This window comes from Oryzias latipes, chromosome 2, assembly GCF_053564925.1.
Source record: "Oryzias latipes strain Hd-rR chromosome 2, Olatipes_Hd-rR_3.1".
Lineage (NCBI taxonomy): Eukaryota > Metazoa > Chordata > Actinopteri > Beloniformes > Adrianichthyidae > Oryzias > Oryzias latipes.
In genome coordinates this window covers 36,812,473-36,833,783 of record NC_136238.1, presented here as the reverse complement: position 1 = coordinate 36,833,783, position 21,311 = coordinate 36,812,473, and the positions used below count along the sequence as shown (strand labels likewise).

Below are 21,311 nucleotides of genomic sequence, written 5' to 3'. Positions count from 1 at the left end.
GCCACAAAACCGTATGTTATCTCATACTGGAACAGCTTTGGATGTAGAATTCAGTGGGAAAAGGTTTGGACCCTGCCACAAAAGTATTTCATCACCAATAAAATCAGAGAAATTTCTTTCAAAATTCTTCACAAATTTTATCCAGTGAAACATTTCTTTACTAAGTTTAAAAAAGATCTGGACATAAACTGTTCATTCTGTCATTCCTCACCAGAAACTGTGCCTCATCTTTTTTGGTTTTGCTCTTTCACTCAACTATTTTGGAAAGATGTGATACATTTTATAAGAACTCATCTATGTGAAGATTATAGATTATTTTATCTATAATCTATTATTTTTGGATATTTTACACAAGAAAGACTTAATGCAGAAAAAATATATGTAGTTAATTTACTTATAATTATGGCTAAATACTTTATACACAAGTGTAAATATGCCAACAAAAAAAACGTGTTTTATGTTTTTCAGAAAGAAATGGTTTTGTATGTGAACAGTATTAAATCTTCCACTAACAAAAAAGCTGTCAGAACAGTTGAAACATGGTCTCTCCTGAAACTTTAACAGATTCCTTTGCCTTATTATTTTTGTTTTCTTTTTGCATAACCTGTTTTACATGGTTATAATTATGTTTTTTTGTTCATTCTCATGGCGAACGTGAAGATTGTATTTTGCACACAGTGGAGTTTTGTGTTTGGTATTTTGTATGTGCAAGATATTGTTAATAAAGTTTATTTTTTAAAAAAAACGAACCGGCAAGAAGTAGCCACGGGGGTCCTGCAGCCATCGGAACCTTAACAAATATTTCATCTCCACCTCACCGTTGCCTTTTTAAGAAATGACAGCTGGTTTTCCCACATTTATATGTAGTTATGGATCAAAAAAACAAGAGGAATTTGTTTTAATGTAAATGCGTGTTCCAGCGTCTACAGGAAGTGTCGCCCATAATTCACGCAAAGGCTCATGGGGGCTAGGAATAAGGTGGATACGGATTTTCTGTTTCGGTGGCACTTCTATTACCATTATTGGTATTTGAGACATTCCTTTGTGTCTCTAGAGATGCAGACAGATTTTTGACCACTTGAGGTGAAGATAAAATATTTCTTAAGGTTTCGATGGCCTTCTTATTGGTTCGTGTTAGCGTCTGTTCAAAATGGGAGGTGGCGGCCTCTCGTCCAATCAGAGCACGAGAAATCATCTGCCTTCCGTTTCATTCAAAGTGCCTTCCTTTTCATTCAAAGTGCCTTCCTTTTCATGCAAACTCACTTCCGTTTCATGCATACTCCTCTCTCACACACACATATAAACTCTTCCTCACACGTTCATATATACTTGTCTTTCACATACATACATTCTTTTTTAAGAGTGACAATGAGAGTGAGAATGTATGTATGTGTAAAGTAATATATATGCATGCGAGAGAGAGAATATATGGATGTGCAAGTGAGAATATATGCATGCGAAAGAGAGTATATATGACTGTGAGAGCAAGAATGTATGAATGTGAGAGAGAGAATATATGGATGCGTAAGAGAATATATGTATGCGAAAGAGAGTATATATGACTGTGAGAGCAAGAATGTATGAATGTGAGAGAGAGAATATATGGATGCGTAAGAGAATATATGTATGCGAAAGAGAGTATATATGACTGTGAGAGCAAGAATGTATGAATGTGAATGGTTCAGAATAAATAATGTCTTATACGGCCCCTCATAGGCCGCCCTAGGCCTACGCTCTCAGCTACTTACACTGAAGGCAACATTTTTTTTTAATTAACTTTATTTTTTATTAACTTTGTGCATGACAGGAGCAATAGTCATAACAATGAGAATGCCAGGGGATGGTGCATGTTTTACAAAAGAAATATTACAGCACAGATTGCTAAACATCAAAAATGTTGGAGAAAAATGTTGTAAAGACAGACAGTTTTCATAAATATGTATGGCCATTTTGTTATAGCTATTAGAAATGGTATGTAGATAAGATTTTAATCGATGTAATGATTCTAATTGTTTAATTATTTCAGTGGTGATAAAGAAAATGAATTGATTTGTGAAAATGAAAAATGACCAAATATTATGAAAATGTGTACATTCTTTCCAACATTTTTATTTTCATTTCAAAATAGGTGGCCGATTGGTTCTGGGTGTTTACATAGAGAACAGTTAGGGTCAATTTTTTTCTCATATCTTAACATGTACGGATTTGTTGGATAGATTCTATGTAGAAGTTTGTAGGAGACATCTCTCCTCTTGTTATTAATTAGTCATTTCTGATGCAGGGTCCAAACACTTATCAAGGATAAGTCAAAAAATAAATGTTCTCGCTATAGAAGGTAGCAGAGGGAACAAAAATGATATTGTGCTGAAATGTCATGATTTTGTTTTTCTTTCAGGCACAGTTGAAACTAGATTTTCCCACAGTGGTGTCACTTAGAGATTGACAGAAGGCAGAGTTCCCCTCTGCTCTGGTTTAACCTGGAAACACATTTGCTCACATTCAGCACATTCTGGATCACAATATCTGAGTCTGAAGATCAGAGAGGATCTGCTCCATGATCAGAGTTAGTCTGGAACTTCCCACTGACTGCTTTGATTGTTGTTCTCTAACGTTTCTCCTTGGTGTCCACAGAGAGAAGAAGAGGAGCGGACCCCAGTCTGCAGAAAGAGCCAGAGCTGGTGAGTCAGAGCCTGATCATCTGCTGATGGATTCTTCTGGAAACATGTGGAACACTCATGAAGGAGCTTTTTTCTCTGCTCTTTCAGCAGATGTTGGTCTGCAGGAGATGTTTGGAGAACATCAGATCAGTCTGAGGAGCAGAAGTCAACATGTGGCTGAAGGAACTGAAGGAGCAGGAAGAGAAACGCTCCTCAACAGGGTCTACACTGAGCTCTACATCACAGAGGGACTGAGACCAGAGGCTCACACCCAACATGAGGTGATGCAGCTGGAGACCACCACCAAGACCAACCAGCTCCATGACACTGCAATCAAGAACCCAGACATCTTTAAAGTCTTCCCTGACCAACACAGATCCATCAGAGTGGTTCTGACCAGCGGAGTTGCTGGAGCTGGAAAAAGCTTCTCAGTGCAGAAGTTCACTCTGGACTGGGCCGAGGGCTTGGAGAACCAAGACATCAGTGCTGTGGTTCCTCTGTCCTTCAGGGAGATGAACTTGATCAGAGATGAGCAGCACAGTCTTCTCACTCTGATCCAGCTGTTCCATCCAACACTCCAGAAGATCCCAGCAGAACAGCTGTCTGTCTGCAAACTTCTGTTCATCTTTGATGGTCTGGATGAAAGCAGACTTTCTCTGGACTTCAACAACAGTCCGCTGGTGTCTGATGTCACACACAAGTCCTCAGTCAACGTGCTGCTCACTAACCTCATCCAGGGACGTCTGCTGCCCTCCGTTCTGGTCTGGATCACTTCCAGACCTGCAGCAGCCAATCAGATCCCTCCTTCATGTGTGGACAGACTGACAGAAGTCCGAGGCTTCAATGATGCTCAGAAGGAGGAGTACTTCAGGAGGAGGTTCCCAGATGAAGAGCTGTCCAGCAGAATCATCTCCCACATCAAGGGCTCCATGTCCCTCTACATCATGTGTGAAGTTCCAGTCTTCTGCTGGATCACTGCTGTGGTTCTGGAGAACCTGCTGACCACAGAGCAAAGAGGAGAGCTGCCCACCACCCTGACTGACATGTACTCCCACTTCCTGATGGTCCAGACAAAGAGGAAGAAGAACAAGTACCAGCAGGAACATCAGACAAGTCCACCAGAGCTGACAGAGACTGACAGGGAAGTTCTTCTGAAGCTGGGGAGGCTGGCATTTGAACATCTGGAGAAAGGAAACATCATGTTCTACCAAGAAGACCTGCAGCAGTGTGGTCTGGATGTCACAGAGGCCTCAGTGTACTCTGGAGTTTGTACTGAGATCTTCAGAAGAGAGTGTGGGATCTTCCAGAAACCGGTCTACAGCTTTGTTCATCTGAGTGTTCAGGAGTTTCTGGCTGCAGTCTACATGTTCCACTGTTACTCCAACAGGAAGGTAGAGGTCATTAAGGACTTCCTGAAGAACAACATGAAGAACCCATCCCTGGATGAGTTTCTGAATAGTGTCATGGAGAAATCCCTGGAGAGTCAAACTGGACACCTGGACCTGCTGGTTCGCTTCCTTCATGGTCTCTCTGTGGAGTCCAACCAGAGACTCTTAGGAGGCCTGCTGGGTCAGACAGAGAAGAATCTAGAAACCATCCAGAGAGCCATCAACAACCTGAAGAAGATCAACAGTGAAGGAGTCTCTCCAGACAGAAGCATCAACATCTATCACTGTCTGATGGAGATGAAGGACCTCTCAGTTCATCAGGAGATCCAAGAGTTCCTGAAGTCAGAGAACAAATCAGAGAAGAAACTCTCAGAGATCCACTGTTCAGCTCTGGCCTACACTCTGCAGATGTCAGAGGAGGTTCTGGATGAGCTGGACGTGAACCAGTACAAGACATCAAATGAGGGTAAACGGAGACTGATCCCAGCTGTGAGGAATTGCAGAAAGTTCAGGTGAGTCCAGAAGTGATTGTGATGATAAATCAGATTAGTGTTCAGTTTGATTTACAAAGAATGAAAGGTTTGAAAATGATTAGAAATAAAAACATCAAAGAAGAAAATCAGTTTGATCATGTGATCTTTCAGCTAAAGAGCAAAGAAGGATCATATTTGTCCAAATGAAATCCAATCCAGAACCTTCTGAAAGGTTTGAACCCAAAGCAGACGGTCCAGAATTAAAGGATGTTTTCATTTCCACAATGTCAGCCATTCTAGAAGCACATTTCTAAAATGTTCTTTCTTCTGTTCATCATCTTCTTTCTAGATAGATTATTGATCCGTGAATGAAACAGTTTGACGACTAAAAGAAGAAACTGAAGTAAAAATTTGATTTCTTAGGTTCTTCTATATCAGACACAGTTGTGAAATTGTTCACTCAGCGTATTTTCACGACCATAGGGCGCACGGGGTTATAGGGCGCGGTCTCAGTTATGGGTAATTTTTTTGTATATGACACACAAAAAAGGCGCACTGGGTGTTAAGGCACAATAACACAACATACTGGTAAAACATGCATGCTAGCGTTGAACCCTTCCTGCTGTGATGTTTCTAACCGCGGGGGAGATCCCATTCAGCCTGACAGCAGATCTTCCTTCAGGGTTCACTACCCTGTATGGACTCTCAGAGCCTCCAGAGCGGGTTAAAAATAGAACCAGTCTCAGTTTTTTTTTAGAGGAAACCTTTTTCTTTAATTACTGTTCTCCCTAACTGAGTAACACAAACTGAATGTGGGCTCACACTCTCACTTGGCTGAGTGTCTGGCCCTTCCTTTTGCAAACAGGGGAGCGTGTAACCGGTTTACAGAAGTGTTATATAATTACACAAAATTGTATTTTTTTATTTAATTTATTTTATATCTGGCAATTGATTAGCATGCCATCAGGGTCCTTCAGACTTGGGTATAAATTCATGCTCCCCCCCCTCTCTTCCCTTTTTGCTGTGTCCAATCTGGAAGAGGTGAGCATGATGACAATCTAGTTCTCTGTATGCAATGTTGGTGCTCATTTGAAGTTTATATTTTTAGTTTTGGGGCATTATCGGAGTGCAGCACGTGTTGATGCCATATTTTGTCACAACCAGAAAATAAAGAAAACCGCTCCAAGAAAGTTTCTCCGGTGTCTCGTGGCTTCCTGCGGGTGCACAAAATCACACAACGCAGAGCAGAGACTAGAAAATGGTTACAAGCGCAGCACTCAGTACACACACATTTCAGCACACACACATTTCAGCACACACACATACACACTCATTGTGGAAAAAAGCAGTGGGAGAAAAACTGAGTTGGTTCTCATGCCATCTTCTTCTACTCCTCTGCTGAAGTCCCCCAACTACACATTAGGCGCACCGCCTCATAGGGCACCCCCTACAGTTTGGAGAAAATGTAAGACTTTGAAGTGTGCCTTATAGTCATGAAAATACGGTACCTGACATCTTCGTCATAGTCGAGGAGGACTCTGACTCTGAACAATGAAGCTTACCATCACAGGTAACTTGTAAACCTACACAGGTTCTGGATCCTCCATAGAAACAGTCACTTTAGCCCCTTTCTACCAAGAAGACCTTCTGGAAAGTTCTGCCTGAAGGTTGGTGCTGCTGTGGTTCTGTTCATGACAGACGTGGACCTGAGGAGGAAACTGGATTCAAAGTTCTGCAACAGATCAGGAAGATGAACTGTTGTTGTTTACAACTTCAGAGCTGAAAACATGAAAATATCATTTTGGAAATGAAAACAGAAAACTCTCTGAAAATTGGATCATAACCAACATTTAAAAACTGTCAACATTCAACCATCATCATCCTCATCCTTATGGTCAGAGTGACAGCTGTCAGTCTCTGTGATCCTTTTGTTCTACTGTGAACTTTGGAGTTCAGACCTCAGATCACTGACGGACTGAGGGCAGCATGAAGCTCCATGGAGCTCCACCTTCTCTCCTCCAGCTGCAGATGGAAGAAAGATGAAGGTCTGAGAGAGACTGATGAGGAGGACTGGTACATGATGAAGCTCTGATGAAGAGAGAGATGTCCAACTGGAACTTCATCACAGCCTGAATTCATCATAGATCACCTGTTTCTGTCTTTCTTTCTCTTCAAAGACTTCCAGAACGATGTGAACTCTCAGAGACTCATTGGGAAATTGTGGCCTCAGCTCTGAAGTCCAACCCGTCCCACCTGACAGAACTGTACCTGACCAATAACATCCTGGAGGATTCATCCATGGAGGTTCTGTGTTCTGGACTGGAGAGCCCAAACTGCAGACTGCAGACTCTGAGGTCAGAACATTGAAGCTGCTGGTTGGTTCATTTCTACATTTGTAGTTCTACACTGAAGCTGAAAGATTTGGATTCAAAGATTTTCTGGATTTTCCAGAAATTGAACATCTTTGATTCTTTGAAGAGTCTGCAGTGGAATAAAACAGCTGCTTAGATTTTCTTTAGAACAAAGATGTTTCCATGGCAACAGAAGGTTCAGCTGTTGAAACATTTGACAGATTTATGAGTTTAAAGAGTCAGAAAACAAACAAGAACTCAAACTATTGACTGACTACTGATCAAACCTGCCTGAAAGCTGACCGACGTCAAAGTTCAAATCAGAAACAGCAGAGCATGTGAGCCTGCACGTGCACAAACAAGTCTGAGTCAGACACTACGGAGGAAAATCAGAGAAAGGAGAGTTTTGGTGCAGAAATGAAAGAATTGAGTAAACCTGCAGAGGTAGATCTGTAGCTGCATATCAGTTTAATGTCAGACAATATTTTCAAGGACCAGAGTCTACCAGGTTCAAGTTATAAGATTAACAATATTTGATAAAGGATTAAATGCAGAATATAAAGAGAATGACTTTAGCATCAGCACGCTGCACCACAGCAACACTCTCTCAGAGATTAGTGGTCCAGAGTGTCAGAATCTGTCAATCTTCTGTTCTCTCCAATGCTTATCTAGACTCCTTCTGAGGGACTGTCAAGAAACATTCGAGCTACGGTCACAGAGAAAACTGCCACCACATGATGGGAAGGCACCAGCAGAATCTTCTAGATTAGATGCTGCAGCCTGAGTTTCTCAAAATCGTCATGAATGTAGACAGCGGCAGTCCCAGAAGCTCCTGGCTGCAGTCTGCAGACCGAGGCGTGCCTCTACGTGGGCGGAGTTAAACGCGTTGAGTCCCGCCCACAGTAAAGGTTTACATTCAGAAACACCAAGTGTCTCATCTTTGAGAAGCTGAGCTGGTTTCTTCAGTCAGTAATGATCTGCTCTGTTCAGGAGAAGATTCTCTCAGTTTTCAGGTCCAGGTTGGTTCTGATCCGGTTCTAGATGGAATTGTTTTCTTGCAGACTCTAAATTCTCTTTTCACATCATCAGTTAAAGTGAAGTGGTTATGGATTTAGCTTCTTTTTCCAGTGTCTCTCATTCCTGTAGGTGCTTGTGTTAATGTTGTCTCATCTTGTCTTTTGTTGCACATGGCGCTCTATTCCATTCCATTCCATTCTATTCCATTCAGCTTTCATTGCCCCTCTCAGCCCCCCGCTCAGCATAATTATCACCAATTATGAGCCGCTTGAAGACTAAAAGAACAAAGAAAGAGTGAAGGACAGTTAAAAATGGTTTCCAGGAAGGAGTTGGTTCTTGTCGTTCTCTTTTAAAGCCATTCTGTCACTAGTCGTTTCCACAATGGCGCGTTTAGTTCATACTTGCTTGGATTTGCCTGCGACTGTGATCTTCTCCAGGGTTTATTGATAACGTGAACCACATCCTGTCAGGTAGTGAGGGGCTGGTGAGCATGAAGGACCCAAAATGCAGAGACGGAAGGCACACGGTTCCAGGACAAGGGGTTTATTCTTAACCTTAATTCTTAAGGCTTAACAAAACCAAAACTAACTGTGGCCTAAGCATGGAAACATGTTAGAAGACAGTCAGGAAAGAGACGTTAAAAGACCAGCACAAGAGGAAGGCAGAGGCGAGACTTAAATACAGACAGGACTGACAAAACACAGGTGACAATGATTAGGTGAGATTGGAACCAGTGAATTAAAACTCAAAACCATGACATAACAGTAAACCTTTCAAAATAAAACAGGAAACAGAACTCAAATCATGACAGATATAATGGAAAGCAAAAACCAATACAAGGAACCCCAAACCATGACAGTACTCCCCCCTCAAGGAACCGCACCGAGATTCCAAAAGTCAACCAAGGAGGAGGGGGCCTGGAGGACAAACGTTGACGGCCAACACAGTCCAAGGAGGCTGGGCTGGGCACACCAGCGACGCCGAGAAGGTGAATCCGCAGGACGGACAGGAGTCTGCTCTGTCCGGCGAGGCAGGTCCGGAGGAGGCCAGGAGGCTGCGCTTTCCAGCGAGGCGGGTCCGGAGGACAGCCGGGAGACCGCGCTGTCCGGCGAGGCAGGTCCGGCATGGTGGGTCGGGCCAGTTGTCGAGCTACATCACTCTGCTCCATATCAACCAACATTGTTATTTTTGGTGATGTAAATATTCATGTTGATAACCCCTCTAGTCGTTATGCAACAGAATTTCTGAGCATGCTAGACTGTCTTGGTCTCCAGCAGCATGTGGAGACACCCACACACACCAGGGGTCACACTCTAGATCTAGTCATAACTGATTCAGCCCTATAAACAACCTGCAGGTCTATGATCTGGGAGTGTCTGACCACAAGCTGGTCTCCATGGACTTTGTGTTTCCACTACCAAAAATTAGACCTAAGCGCCAAATGTCCTTCCGAAACTGGAAACAAATTGATCCAACTTCTATGGCTACAGATCTCCAGCAGATTATCTGCCCTGACCTCAAAACTGCTGATGAACTGGTGGAACATTACAATGCATCCCTGAGCAGTTTTTTCAACCTTCATGCCCCTATCAGAACACGTGAAGTCAGTTTTGAATGCTCTGCTCCTTTGTACACACCAGCACTACGCCAGATGAAAACAGCTGGTCGTGCTCTGGAAGGCAATTTTAGAAAATCTGGACTTACTATTTACTCTTTGATTTATTCCTTCATGTTGGTTCAGACGACCGTGATCAAACACTTCTCAACGTCTTTCATGGGGTTAATAACGCGAACCTTGGACCGGTCCGATCCTGCAGCCGATAACCCAAGTGTTCTCAATCTGCTTACGCTTCCTGAGAAGCCTGGCATGTTTTGAGATTTCAGCATTCCTTCTGGTCAGATGGTCGTTCAGATAAACAGCAGATCCTTTCAGATTTTTACCTTGATTCATCAGAGCCAGCTTGTGTTTTTGATTCACAAACTTGATGAGGATCGCTGGTTTATCCGTCTCCTTTCTCCTAGGGAGCGGGTGGCAGGTCTTGATGGTGTTGAGATCCAGGGAAATCCCTTTAGACGTGAGAAATTATTTCACTTGGTGATCCAGAGTCTTTCCACCGCTCTCCGTTTCAGAACTAGTAGCGATGCTAGCGCTATTAGCATTAGCAGTGCTAGCTCCAGCTGCATTTAGCTTTGCCCGAGGTTTGATCGGTACTCCAGTGAGAATTACATTATTCATCCTTACTTGTTGTTCCACATCGTCCAGTCTTTTCTCCAGAATGTCGACCCGGTTTTCTCATTGCTCATTTTGAGCCCGAAATCTTTGGAACTCTTCCATGAGTTCAATCAGTGGAGCTAGCTTAGCTTAGGATACAGCGTAGCTTCAAGAATCGTTTGAAGGTCTTCGTATTCCTGGTCTTTCTTGGGGGCCATGGTCAGCTCTCTTTTTTGGAGAAAATCTAGTTTTTAAATCATTTGAAGATAGGTGTATAGCTGCCGTGAGCCCCGAGCGTCCGCGCTGTAACCCGGAACCGGAAATCTAAAATCTAAGACATCTCCAAACTCCGGCCCCTTCTATCACTTCCCGACGCAGAAACACCTCTCCATGCCTTTATCTCCTCAAGGCTAGACTACTGCAACTCCCTTTTTTCTGGCATTCCCAACAAAAATATAAAAAAACTTCAGTACGGGAGTACTGGGGGACGGCTGTTTGACCACCGGGGGACAGTCTACCAGCTGTCCCCAACTTACCCCCTTCCTTATATAACCTCATATTAGGGGGAGGGGGTGGGGGGTCTAGCCTGCGATGCGCCTTGGGGGGGGGCTACTTGGGAGTGGCCCCCCTCCTATGGAGTGGGCCCCCCCTCTTTCGGTTTTATTTGCACCTTAGACATGTAGGGTCCTTGGTAGGGGGGGTGCTTGGACATCACTGCAAGCAAGCAGCAGATGTCCTCCTGGCACCCTACCCGCCAATTTTAACCGCACCTTAGACATTTAGGGCCCCTTGGTGTGGAGGGTGAGGGGACATCACTGTGAGTAATCAGGAGATGTCCCCTTAGTGCCCTACTCGCCAATTTTAACTGCACCCCCCCTTAGTACACACACCCCTCCCCCTTCAATATATACATTCAAACATAAACACACACACATGCACACAAACACCCTCTCAAACACCCATACACGCACACACATTTTACAAGGAAGGTGGGACCTGGGTCCATCTGTCCCCTACCCCTTCCCTGGTGGGGGGTGCGGGCCCCTTGGCGATGGCGGCCGTGTCCCTTGGGTGCCGGCTCCCTGGGCCCGGCGGGGCTCTCTCCGCGCGGTGGGGGGGTTCATATTACACCTGAGCCGAGGGTGTTCGTGTCCCTGGGGGGTGGGTCCTGGTCCTTGCCCCTGGGCGCTGGGCCCCGCCAAACTTCCAACATGGCCGAGCCTGGTCGGGCCATATTTATAACACCCCTTGTGGGCCGCCCTTTTTTCCCCGGGGTTCCCCCCTCCTGGGCGGGGGCGGCGGGCCCCTGCCTTGCTCCTACCTGGACCAACCGTGGGCCGGGTGGGTGGCTGCCTGGAGTGCGGAGCGGGTCTCCCTTGGGGGGTCCTGGCTCGTACCTGGGGTCGGGGCGGGGGGATGCCCGGAACACCTGGGTGGTGGTGGGGTGCTCGTCTGGGGCTGTGGGCGTCCCTCTCCGGTGGGGCCCTGCGTTGGGCTCTTCCGGCGCGGCGGGGGGCTGCTTTCCTGACTGGGCTGGGGCGGTGCTCTCTTTCCCTCTGCGCCTCCCTGCTCTCTGGCTCTGGGGGCCTCGCGGCGGTCCTGCTGGCCCTGGCCTGGGTGGCGGTCTTGGTCGCCCGGGGGGCGGTTGTTCCCTGCCTGTTCCCGTGTGGCGTTGGGGGAATTCCGGCTGCCGCTGCTGCTGCGGCGGGGGTCTGGGTGTGGGGGTGGCTGGGCGCTCCTCCTCCTTCTTTTCACATTCCACCATCCATTTTAGAAGAACATAAACACTCACTTGAGCACAGGTGTTAGCTCACCTTTGCACTAATAGTTTGCATGATTGAATGAATGAAAGATTTCACACTAGTTGGTTTAAAGGCATAGGTATGCGTTCGTGAACACTGTTTTGTGTACATGTTGACATGTGGACATTTTTGCGGCTAGCAGGTGTGTTGATAATATTTGAGTGTGTGTGAACAGGCCCCGCCCTTTTTGTACTACATTTGAACCGTACCGTAACGATAAACAACCAGTAAACCTGTCTGCTCTATGCTGCTTCATGGTCTTACCCCCCTTCCCCTCCTATTATCACCCTCCTACCCCCCCTCTCTCTAACGTCCCTCTCTCTTCTTCCCCTCTTTCCTTTTCCGTCCGGTCCAACACCAAAGATTTTCAAACATGATTGAAATTAATAAAGTTTGGCCTCAATTACAAAAGGGGTTTATTGGTTAAGATGAATAACCCCTCTTGTTAAAATAAAATATGTCCAACACAAGAGGCCCTCAGCTCTCATCTGTTTGCCTAGCTGTTGGACAGGACAAGTTAAAAAAAAAAAAACTTCAGTACATCCAAAACAGTGCAGCCAGAATCCTGAAAGGAGTCAGGAAATATGAGCACATCACCCCCATCCTGAAATCGCTGCACTGGCTTCCTGTTTCATCTCGGATTGAATATAAACTTCTAATCATCACCTACAAATGCATGTCCGGTCAGGTACCACCATACCTCCAGGAACTCCTCATTCCCCAGAAACATACCCGTACCCTCCGTTCATCAGGCAGCCTCCTTCTTCAGGTCCACCCCACCAGGCTCCGCACGATGGGAGACATTCTGTTCTGCTGCACCGAGGCTTTGGAACTCCTTTCCTATCAATCTCAGAACATGACAGACCCTGGACTCTTTTAAAGCCCTCTTAAAGACATTTTTACTTAAAAAAGCCGATGACTGCTGATAGTTTTATTTTTTGCTCGTTAAGTTCTACTTTTATAGTTTTAACATAGTTTTGTATTAAAATGTGCACATTCTTTCTTTTTAATTGAGTTTTATTGATATCTTGGAGCACTTTGAGGTTTTATTTAATGAAAAGTGCATTATAAATAAAATGCACTATATAATGCAATGTAATGCAGTTGAGTACATGGCCGATTGGGCCATGTAGGGCAGGCGGGTCAGACATGGAGTCCAGGATTGTCATCTTAAATTCAGGGTTGGGATGGGGTGCGTTCGGCACCCTCCTGGGAGCAGAGACAGGTCGGGGTGCATCCGAGACCACCACTGGAACAGGAAGACGGCTCCCCTTGTTAGTAGGAACGGAGAAATGGAGCATGTCAAAATCCCAGTATGACCTAGTCCTCTCTGCTTCCAGACAGTGTGCCTTCAGTAATCGCATGTCCTGCTTTGCTGGGTCCAGGAAAAAGTATGGCTGGTCCATTCTGTCAGGTGGGGAGGGCTGGTGAGCGTGAAGGACCCACAATGCAGAGACGGAAGGCACACAGTTCCAGGGCAAGGGGTTTATTCTTAACCAAAGGCAATGCAGAGCAGGGTAACAAAACCAAAACTAACTGTGGCCTAAGCATGGAAACATGGCAGAAGACAGTCAGGAAAGAGACGTTAAAAGACCAGCACAAGAGGAAGGCAAAGGCGAGACTTAAATACAGACAGGACCAATACAATGAAACCCAAACCATGACACATCCTGATCATTGACTTGCAGCAGCTGTGAACGCGCTGAGGAAGAAGAGGGTGATGTGTTCGTCCACCGAGCAGAAGCAGGAAATACAGAGGAGAAAAAAAGCAAATTGTATTTTCAGTGGGCGAAGCGCAACGCGTTAACCCCGCCCACATAAAGCCACGCCTCTGTCTGCACACTGCAGCCAGGAATAGTTGGGCAGTCCGGCTTCAGTCTGTCAGGCGGGGAAGACACCATTACAAACAGAGTTGGATTGCCGGCCAAGCAGCTCTGACTGGACGATGTATAAATGTCTGTAGATCACAGCCGTCCTCATCAAGTATCACTGGCCGCCAGCCACCTAGTTCCTTGCACTTGTTTTGTGCAATCATGAAATGCTATGTGGAGAGCACAAAACAAAATTACTGTACATATTCTGACATACACAGTTGAACTATTGACATCTAAACATTAGCTGTAGTTACTTTTGCAGAATGTCTTTGACCGGATCAAAGATCAGATTAGAATTGAACTGTGTACATGGAACCAGAGAAACTTTATCCAGTTAGAACAAACGTTTACATCCGGTTCAATTTCTGCTGCAATAAATCACATTGACATGCATAGAACGATCTAAAATACTGGAAACTACTATAGAAGAAATATTGAGTTCTGTTGTAAACGAAGACAGCTGCAGCATAGAGTGAGATGATCTTCTAAACGTGCATTTATTGTTGATATGATTATTATTAAGTGCATTTTTGCTCATACATTTCCAAAACTGTGCGGCCAGTGCTTTATTCTAGGCAGCTGGGACCCAGAAGAAAGGTTAGGATTAGGTTAATATGTGCCAGCAACAACATCTAGTCGGGGATGAACATAAGATCCGTGTGGTCAATGCTTTAATCTGCATTTTGGCTACACTTATATATGTGGGAATAAAATCAGTCTTAATTTTTTCTGAACACAACTGGTTACACAAATTCACATGATTGTAGATAGATAGATAGATAGATGATGACTTTATTAATCCCACAATTGGGAAATTTCATATATCTGTGGCAGCAAAGACGACATTCAGAAATAATCTATATAATATAACATCAAAAAAGGACATAAAAATAACATTCATATTTAATTATTGAGAATATTAAATTTTTAAAAATTATAATTACAATTATTATTGAAATTATTATCGAAAATGAGATTCATATTAAATAAATAAATATTAAATACTACTACTACTACTACTGCTACTACTACTACTACTACTAATAATAATAATAATAATAATAATAATAATAATAATCACAATAATATAAATAAATAAATAAAATATATACAAAAAATATGTGGTCAACTGCAAATGCTCGATTCCTTATGCAACCCGCCGTTGTCAAATGTTGTTTTTTTTTTTTTTTAAATTGTACAGTTGTAAAAACAGAAAAAACTGCAAAAAAAAGTAAATGAATCAATGAGTAAAAGAAAGAAAAACACCCCTGGGACTCTGTCACTTTGACACGGTGTTGTCTGATGGCTGTGGGGAGGAATGACCTGCGGCAGCGCTCCTTCTTACACTATGGGTGCAACAGTCTGGTGCTGAAGGAGCTGGTCAGCGCCTCTACAGTTTGGTGCAGGGGGTGGGAGGGGTTATCGTAAAGCTGAACCCCTCAGTCCAGAAAAGCACAGTGCTAGGAACAGCTAAGATACTGCAGGACCCTCAAGCTCCCAAGCCTCTGGTAGAGTACCCGAGCTTGGAGGAGAAACCATCCACGGAGGGTGAGAGTGGCACTTTTTTAAAATTATATATTTATTATATATTTTGTATATGTTTTATTTTATATATTTTTATATATTATATTTTTCCTGTTAATATATATTTCAATTCCTCATCTGTTTTAATTTCATTTCAAGTTATTTCTAATCTATTGCATTTTCATTCATGATCGTGTTTTTGGGTCCAAATCCAAAAGAAATGAGCAAACAGTGAAAATGTCATCTGTCAGTCTGTCATCAGGGCGGGTCCCACCTGACTGAATGGACCAAGTTCCTGGACCTCCAGCTGCATCACTGCTCCTGAACACACTTTTCTGTCTGATTGCAGGTTGATCTGCTGCAGAATGTCAAAGATCAGCTGTGAAGTTCTGTTCTCAGCTTTGAAGAAAAACCCGTCTAATCTGACAGAACTGGACCTGAGCTGGAACAACCTGCAGGATTCAGGAGTTCTTCATCTGTGTGGTTTTCTGGAGAGTCCAGCCTGCAGACTGCAGACTCTGAGGTCAGTAAAGAAGCTGAACTCCCTGAAGGATGAGAAAAACGGATCAGGTGAAGAACTTTCTGATGTTTTACTGGAAGATTTTCTGTCTACAGCCGTGTTTGAAACAATCTGGTGATTGGTTCAGATTTTCTTCATCAATTGAATTGATTGTTCTGATGATTGATAGAAACTGATCTGTTTCAATCAGCATCTTGTAAATCAGTATCTCCAACCTATTTTAGAACACCGATCCATTTCATGTCAGAAAAATGTTCACAGATCGGCCTGTAGAAAGTTCAAGTTAGTGTCTAAATTCGTGTTCAGCTTTCAATTTTCAGTAAACCCTTCAAAGGATTCTACATCAAATTTGTTTGAGGAAATTACTTTGAAAAGATCTTTAAATATTGAATCTACAACAGACAGTTCCTTTGAAAGTCACTAGTACAACAAAAACACATAAAGTGTTCTCTGGTCAGTGCATCATTCAGTCACTGAAAACCAGAAATGACTGCAGATTCATTTACAACTGCAAATGAATAATTGTCACTTAAAAAAAGATAAAGTCCAAATCCACATGAAAGAATAATTGTGTGGGTAGAGCATCAAGAATGGAAGTGAAAGAAGACTTTCATGTTCTGCACTAGCTTTCTGCTTTTCTGCTGAACTGCAGGAACAAATGGGTGGCTGCCCCCAGCTTTCTGGCTCTTTGCACTGAGCCAGTTCCTCAAACACACAAGCCTCCTGATCTGTTCAGAGGAGAGAGAAGCTCTATTTTTCTAAACCACATGTCCAGAGAGGGAAAATCATCTCTCACAAGGCACTGATGGTGCTGCTGTCTCCAGGTACCTGTGTGCAAGGCGGCCCATTGATGTTTGACCATCACTTAAGCGGCCAGTCCTCCAAGCTGATTGTGGGCTCTGCCTTGTAGAAAAAACATGTAAACAGTTCTATATTGATAGAAATCAGATCCCCATCCCCATACAGGCCTCCAGATGGAACCAGCTGCATGTGTTCAGAATCCACTGTTGTCTTCAGCATGGTGAGGGCTAGCTTCACAATAATTTGCAGCATCATCAGCTAGTTTGGATCGACGCGGTAAGAGTTCATGTTGGATTACTGTGTCAAATGTTCTCCAGTTCATTTGATCTGTCAGAGAGAAAGAGGCGCTAATTGTAAAACAGAGATGCAGATGACATCATCACACTGAGAACGTCCAGAAATAGGATTTTCCCTTTTTCCCTCTTACATTTTTTCCCTTACATTTGGTTTGGATTCTTGTCATGATGTCATTGACAGTAAAGATGCAGCACTCTCAAGGGGGGGGGGCTTTTTCAGTTCAACACCGGTGTAGGTACCAAAACTATTCTGCCAATAACCAATAACCGTTCGGGGTCCTTTCGACTGAGGATAACGTGACACTACGGCAGTGCTTCTGAAATAGTGTGGCGCGATGCCGGGGGGGCGCTCAGTTACGAGGTGCCGTGTAGGAGATTATTCAGAATTAGCATTCATAAACACGTATGAAATCTCTCACACACACTAGTGAAATGCTTGTATACATACAACTGAAAATATATTCATTCACATACACATGTGAAATCTCTCAGATACAGATGTGAAAATCCTCTCACACTCCCTACCGAAAACCCTCTCACACTCAGTACCGAAAATCCTGTCACACTCGCTACCGAAAATCCTCTCACACTCTCTACTCAACAACTGAAAATTTCGATAGAAACGGAAGGCTGTCATGGTTTGGGTTTCTTTTGTCTTGGTTTTTGCTTTGTGTCTTGTTCTGTCATGTTTGGTTCTGTTTCCTGTTTTATTTTGAAAGGTGTTCTGTTTGGTCATGTTCCTGAGTTTTACTTCCTGGTCCCTATCTGTCCTGATCATGTTCACCTGTGTCTTGTCTGCCCTGCCTGTATTTAAGTCTCGTCTCTCCCTTCCTCTTGTGCTGGTCCATTAGCGTCTTAACGTCTTTAATGTCATTAATGTCTTAAATGTCTCTTCCATGTAAGTCTTCTGCCCTGTTCACCATGCTATGCCCACAGTGAGTTTTGGTTTTTGTTTTGTTTCCCTGCTTAGCAGCGCTTTTTGTTAAGTTAATAAATCCTTTGCCCTGGAGCCGTTTGCCTCCCGCCTCTGCATTCTGGGTCCTTCCTGCTCACCAGCCTTCCCCACCTGACAAAGGCGTTTCAGTAGAAACGGTAGTTGGCTGATTATCGCAAGATTTTTTTTTTTTTTTGTTTTATTGATTATCGCGAGATTTAAAGGCAGTCAAAAGCATTGCTATGGTGATGTATATTGGCAACTCGGACCAAAGTAACAACTTTAAACTATAATAGACTGGCTGAGGCAGAGCCTGCACCTGCACCTGAGGAAAAACATGGTCTGGGTGACATTTTTGTTTTTTCTTTTAAACATTTTTATTTTCGACTTCCAGTGTCCACTCCGCGTCATGAGTGGGTCCAGCGGACTGCTCCACCAACACATCCATGTTCTGAGATAGATGTGCAGATGACACTTAAATGATATTTTTAAAAACTTGCTTTTACCTGACATCCCCTGGAATGTGTTCGCCAAAGCCCTCCCTGATGGGTTGCACAACTGTTTGGTAGTCCCAAGCTTTCTGAAATTCAAAGGCACTGAGTACTGTAAATTCCGGACTATAAAGAGCACCCGATTGCAAGCCGCACCCACCCATTTTCACGTGTTTAACTACTTTTCTACATACACAAGCCGCGTCGGAGTACAAGCCGCATGTATTAGGCAACATTGTCATCCTGACAAATCACGTCCTGACTCCCATAGTGAGTGTGACTCATTCACACTGTGGGTGGCATCAACTTTGCCTCAGGCTCATGTATTTGAGCATATCTACATCTGCCAAACAGCATGGAGCTCTATTCTGTTCACAAGTTCCTCAGTTATGGTTTTTTTATTTTATTTTTTTTTACTTATTGACAATCTAGGTATCATACATAAAATTACAAACAGTAACCATATAATCAACATTACATCCCTCAGTTATGATGAGGAAATTTACATCCGTGATTCCCCATTTCCCATGAGTCTTAGGGGCTAAAGGCGGGGCCAATGCCCAGCTCGCCACACTGTTGTATGTGTTTAAGAATGAGCAAGTATCAGCAGTGCATGGAGGGTTGAACGGGAACAGCTCTCCTTCCACTTGTGTTGCGGCAGCGTTATGGGAGTAACAGGGCTGGTTAAAAAAAACACATCAGCAAAATAAAGTAGCGGCGACTGAAAAGCGCACGCCTCAGCGCGATACGCACGCCTCAGCGCGATACGCGCGCCTCCGCGCGGCGCGTGCGTCAGATGTTTCTTTCCACAACAAACACTGTTGCTCCGCGGACGCCTCTGCGCTCCGCGCTCCCGCGCACTCCTTGTCTCCCCTTCCTATCTACTCCGACAGCTCTGGCCAGGGCGGCTTCAAGGAGGAGCACTTCGTCCCCATTGCGCCGGTGGAAGGAGCAAATCGTTTCTGTGCAGAGCAATCGGACTTAATACTGTACGTTTTGTGTATGAGGGGCGGATGCGTTGTTACGTGTGGGAGCCTTCAGACTGCCATCGGCCCCGCAGCTCACACGCAGTCTCCAGCTCACACGGAGGCTGTGAGCGTTTCAATGCAAAACTCCGCTCAGTCCTTAGAAACCGTTAAAACGACCACGTCAATTTGTGTTTCCAGTCGTGTCCCGACAAAATAAAGGCTGATGTTATTCCCACATATTTACGTGCAGCCAGTCGAGTCACTATGACTCAGAGGTAAATTCACTCCATGCGCTGTTCTCTCCATCACGCAGCTGACCGGCTTTTCCAAACCCGTTGGTGATGGTGGATTTTTTTACGCTGCTTTTAACGATTGCTTTTAACTTGAAAGCTTCATCATATTGTAGTGGCGATCACGTGCATGTTGCGTCTGATGGCACTAAAGGATTCTGGGATGCGGCCGGGCATGCGTGTTTTTCGTTTTGTTGAACCATGACTGAACTGTCTAAGACCTGAAGTCAAGTCCATGCTGTTTGGCTGCTTAGAGGTGTGTTGAAAAACAAATGACTTGTGTTTGGTGTTAGATAGAGAATTCAAACCATACACTGAGTCCGAAAGTACGTTCATGGCGGCCGCCAATTAAATCCACAAATCCGCCGCGTCACTGAATAAACCGCAGGGCTGTAAGCGCAGGAAAAAAGTAGCGGCTTATAGTCCGGAAATTACGGTATATGTCCATGCCTATGTATTTTCAACTTTGGACCTTGCTTACTAACCACATCCCAAGATGGATTCGGAAGGAGTATCACATCTTTATTAAAATGGTTAAACTGCTATGTCCGAGCTCTGAAACAAAATGAAAACAGCAATATCAGATCACGTCTGGTGGAGTTTCTTCATTTCTTTCTTATAGCATTCCAGGAGATGCTCAACAACAGACAAAACAATCACTTTGAGTCTGTCTGGTTTATTATATCTCACACAAAAGACCTTATCTCCCATTAGTTTTGCTTATTATAAAATGGAAGGACATGCAATCGAAATTACATTTTTTTAACATGACAAAATATAGCTTACAAAAGTTCTCATTAGATTCCTGACCACAAAAACGTTAGGTAATTGTGACATATTTATAGTATTACCACTTTATACGGTCATTTGAGTTCGCTAAGCACATGTACCGTAAACCATGGTATAAACGTGCATGTAAAATGTCAATGATGGCTAGCGTGACCGCACGTCTCCAGATGGCGGTTGACTATGAAACAATATTAAAATTTTTATCTGATATGCATATACAACAATGTTGAAACCTAGGTCGTTAATTTACCTTTTCCTCTTTGTGCCCATATTCCACGGGGCAAAAGACTGCTGTACTTGATAACGTGGGGTGCGTCCGCTCAAATTCCTGGTTATTGTTGGTGGTAACGGGACGCAACCACGGTGCCGAGACGGGAAAAGTGACACTAGGCGATTATCCACCGTTTCCGTACTCAGGGACATGGGGGTCCCTTGCAGGGCTGCGCTTGTGGAGTTCAACAGGGTGCGAATAGTCTCTGTTGAAGACAGGATATTAGTCAGTAAAGCTGTCGGCCATAGGTTTTTGGGGAAACTGAGAAAAAATACTGTAGCACCCAACCACTGCTAGTAAAATCCCGCTCTCGACCAACTTCCGTTTTTACTGAAATGCCTTCCATTGACCAACTTCGTTTCTAACAATAAAGTTTAAAAAAAACTTACTTTCTACTGAAATGTCTTCCGTTTCTATCGAAATTTTCAGTAGTATGTGTGAGAGGATTTTGAGTTGTGAGTGTGAGAGGATTTTGAGTTGCGAGTGTGCAAGATTTCACATGTGTATCTGAATGAATATATTTTCAGTTGTATGTATACAGGCATTTCACTAGGGTGTGTGAGAGATTTCATATGTATTTATGAATGCTAATTCTGAATAATGTCCTATACGGCACCTCATACGCAGTAGTGGGGGTTTTAGGCACAGGAAAT

The 21,311-nt window shown here is 43.9% G+C and overlaps 1 protein-coding gene across 13 annotated transcripts in view; it reads left to right on the top strand.

Moving 5' to 3' along the window:
- The window catches only part of LOC144981371 (NACHT, LRR and PYD domains-containing protein 12-like), an 83,989-nt gene that overhangs the window by 17,580 nt on the left and 45,098 nt on the right, over positions 1–21,311 (top strand). For 7 of the 13 annotated variants that reach the window (XR_013650515.1, XM_078934337.1, XM_078934363.1 and 4 more), the window contains exons 5-8: positions 2,629–2,678; positions 2,766–4,557; positions 6,696–6,872; positions 15,648–15,821. Coding sequence is in view for 12 of the 13 variants with exons in the window: in XM_078934337.1 (XP_078790463.1) it covers positions 2,629–2,678; positions 2,766–4,557; positions 6,696–6,872; positions 15,648–15,821 (2,193 nt within the window). In the remaining variant the exon portion in view is untranslated. The remainder of the gene's footprint in view (positions 1–2,628; positions 2,679–2,765; positions 4,558–6,695; positions 6,873–15,647; positions 15,822–21,311) is intronic. The other 6 variants (XM_078934356.1, XM_078934359.1, XM_078934367.1 and 3 more) reach the window with 4 other exon arrangements.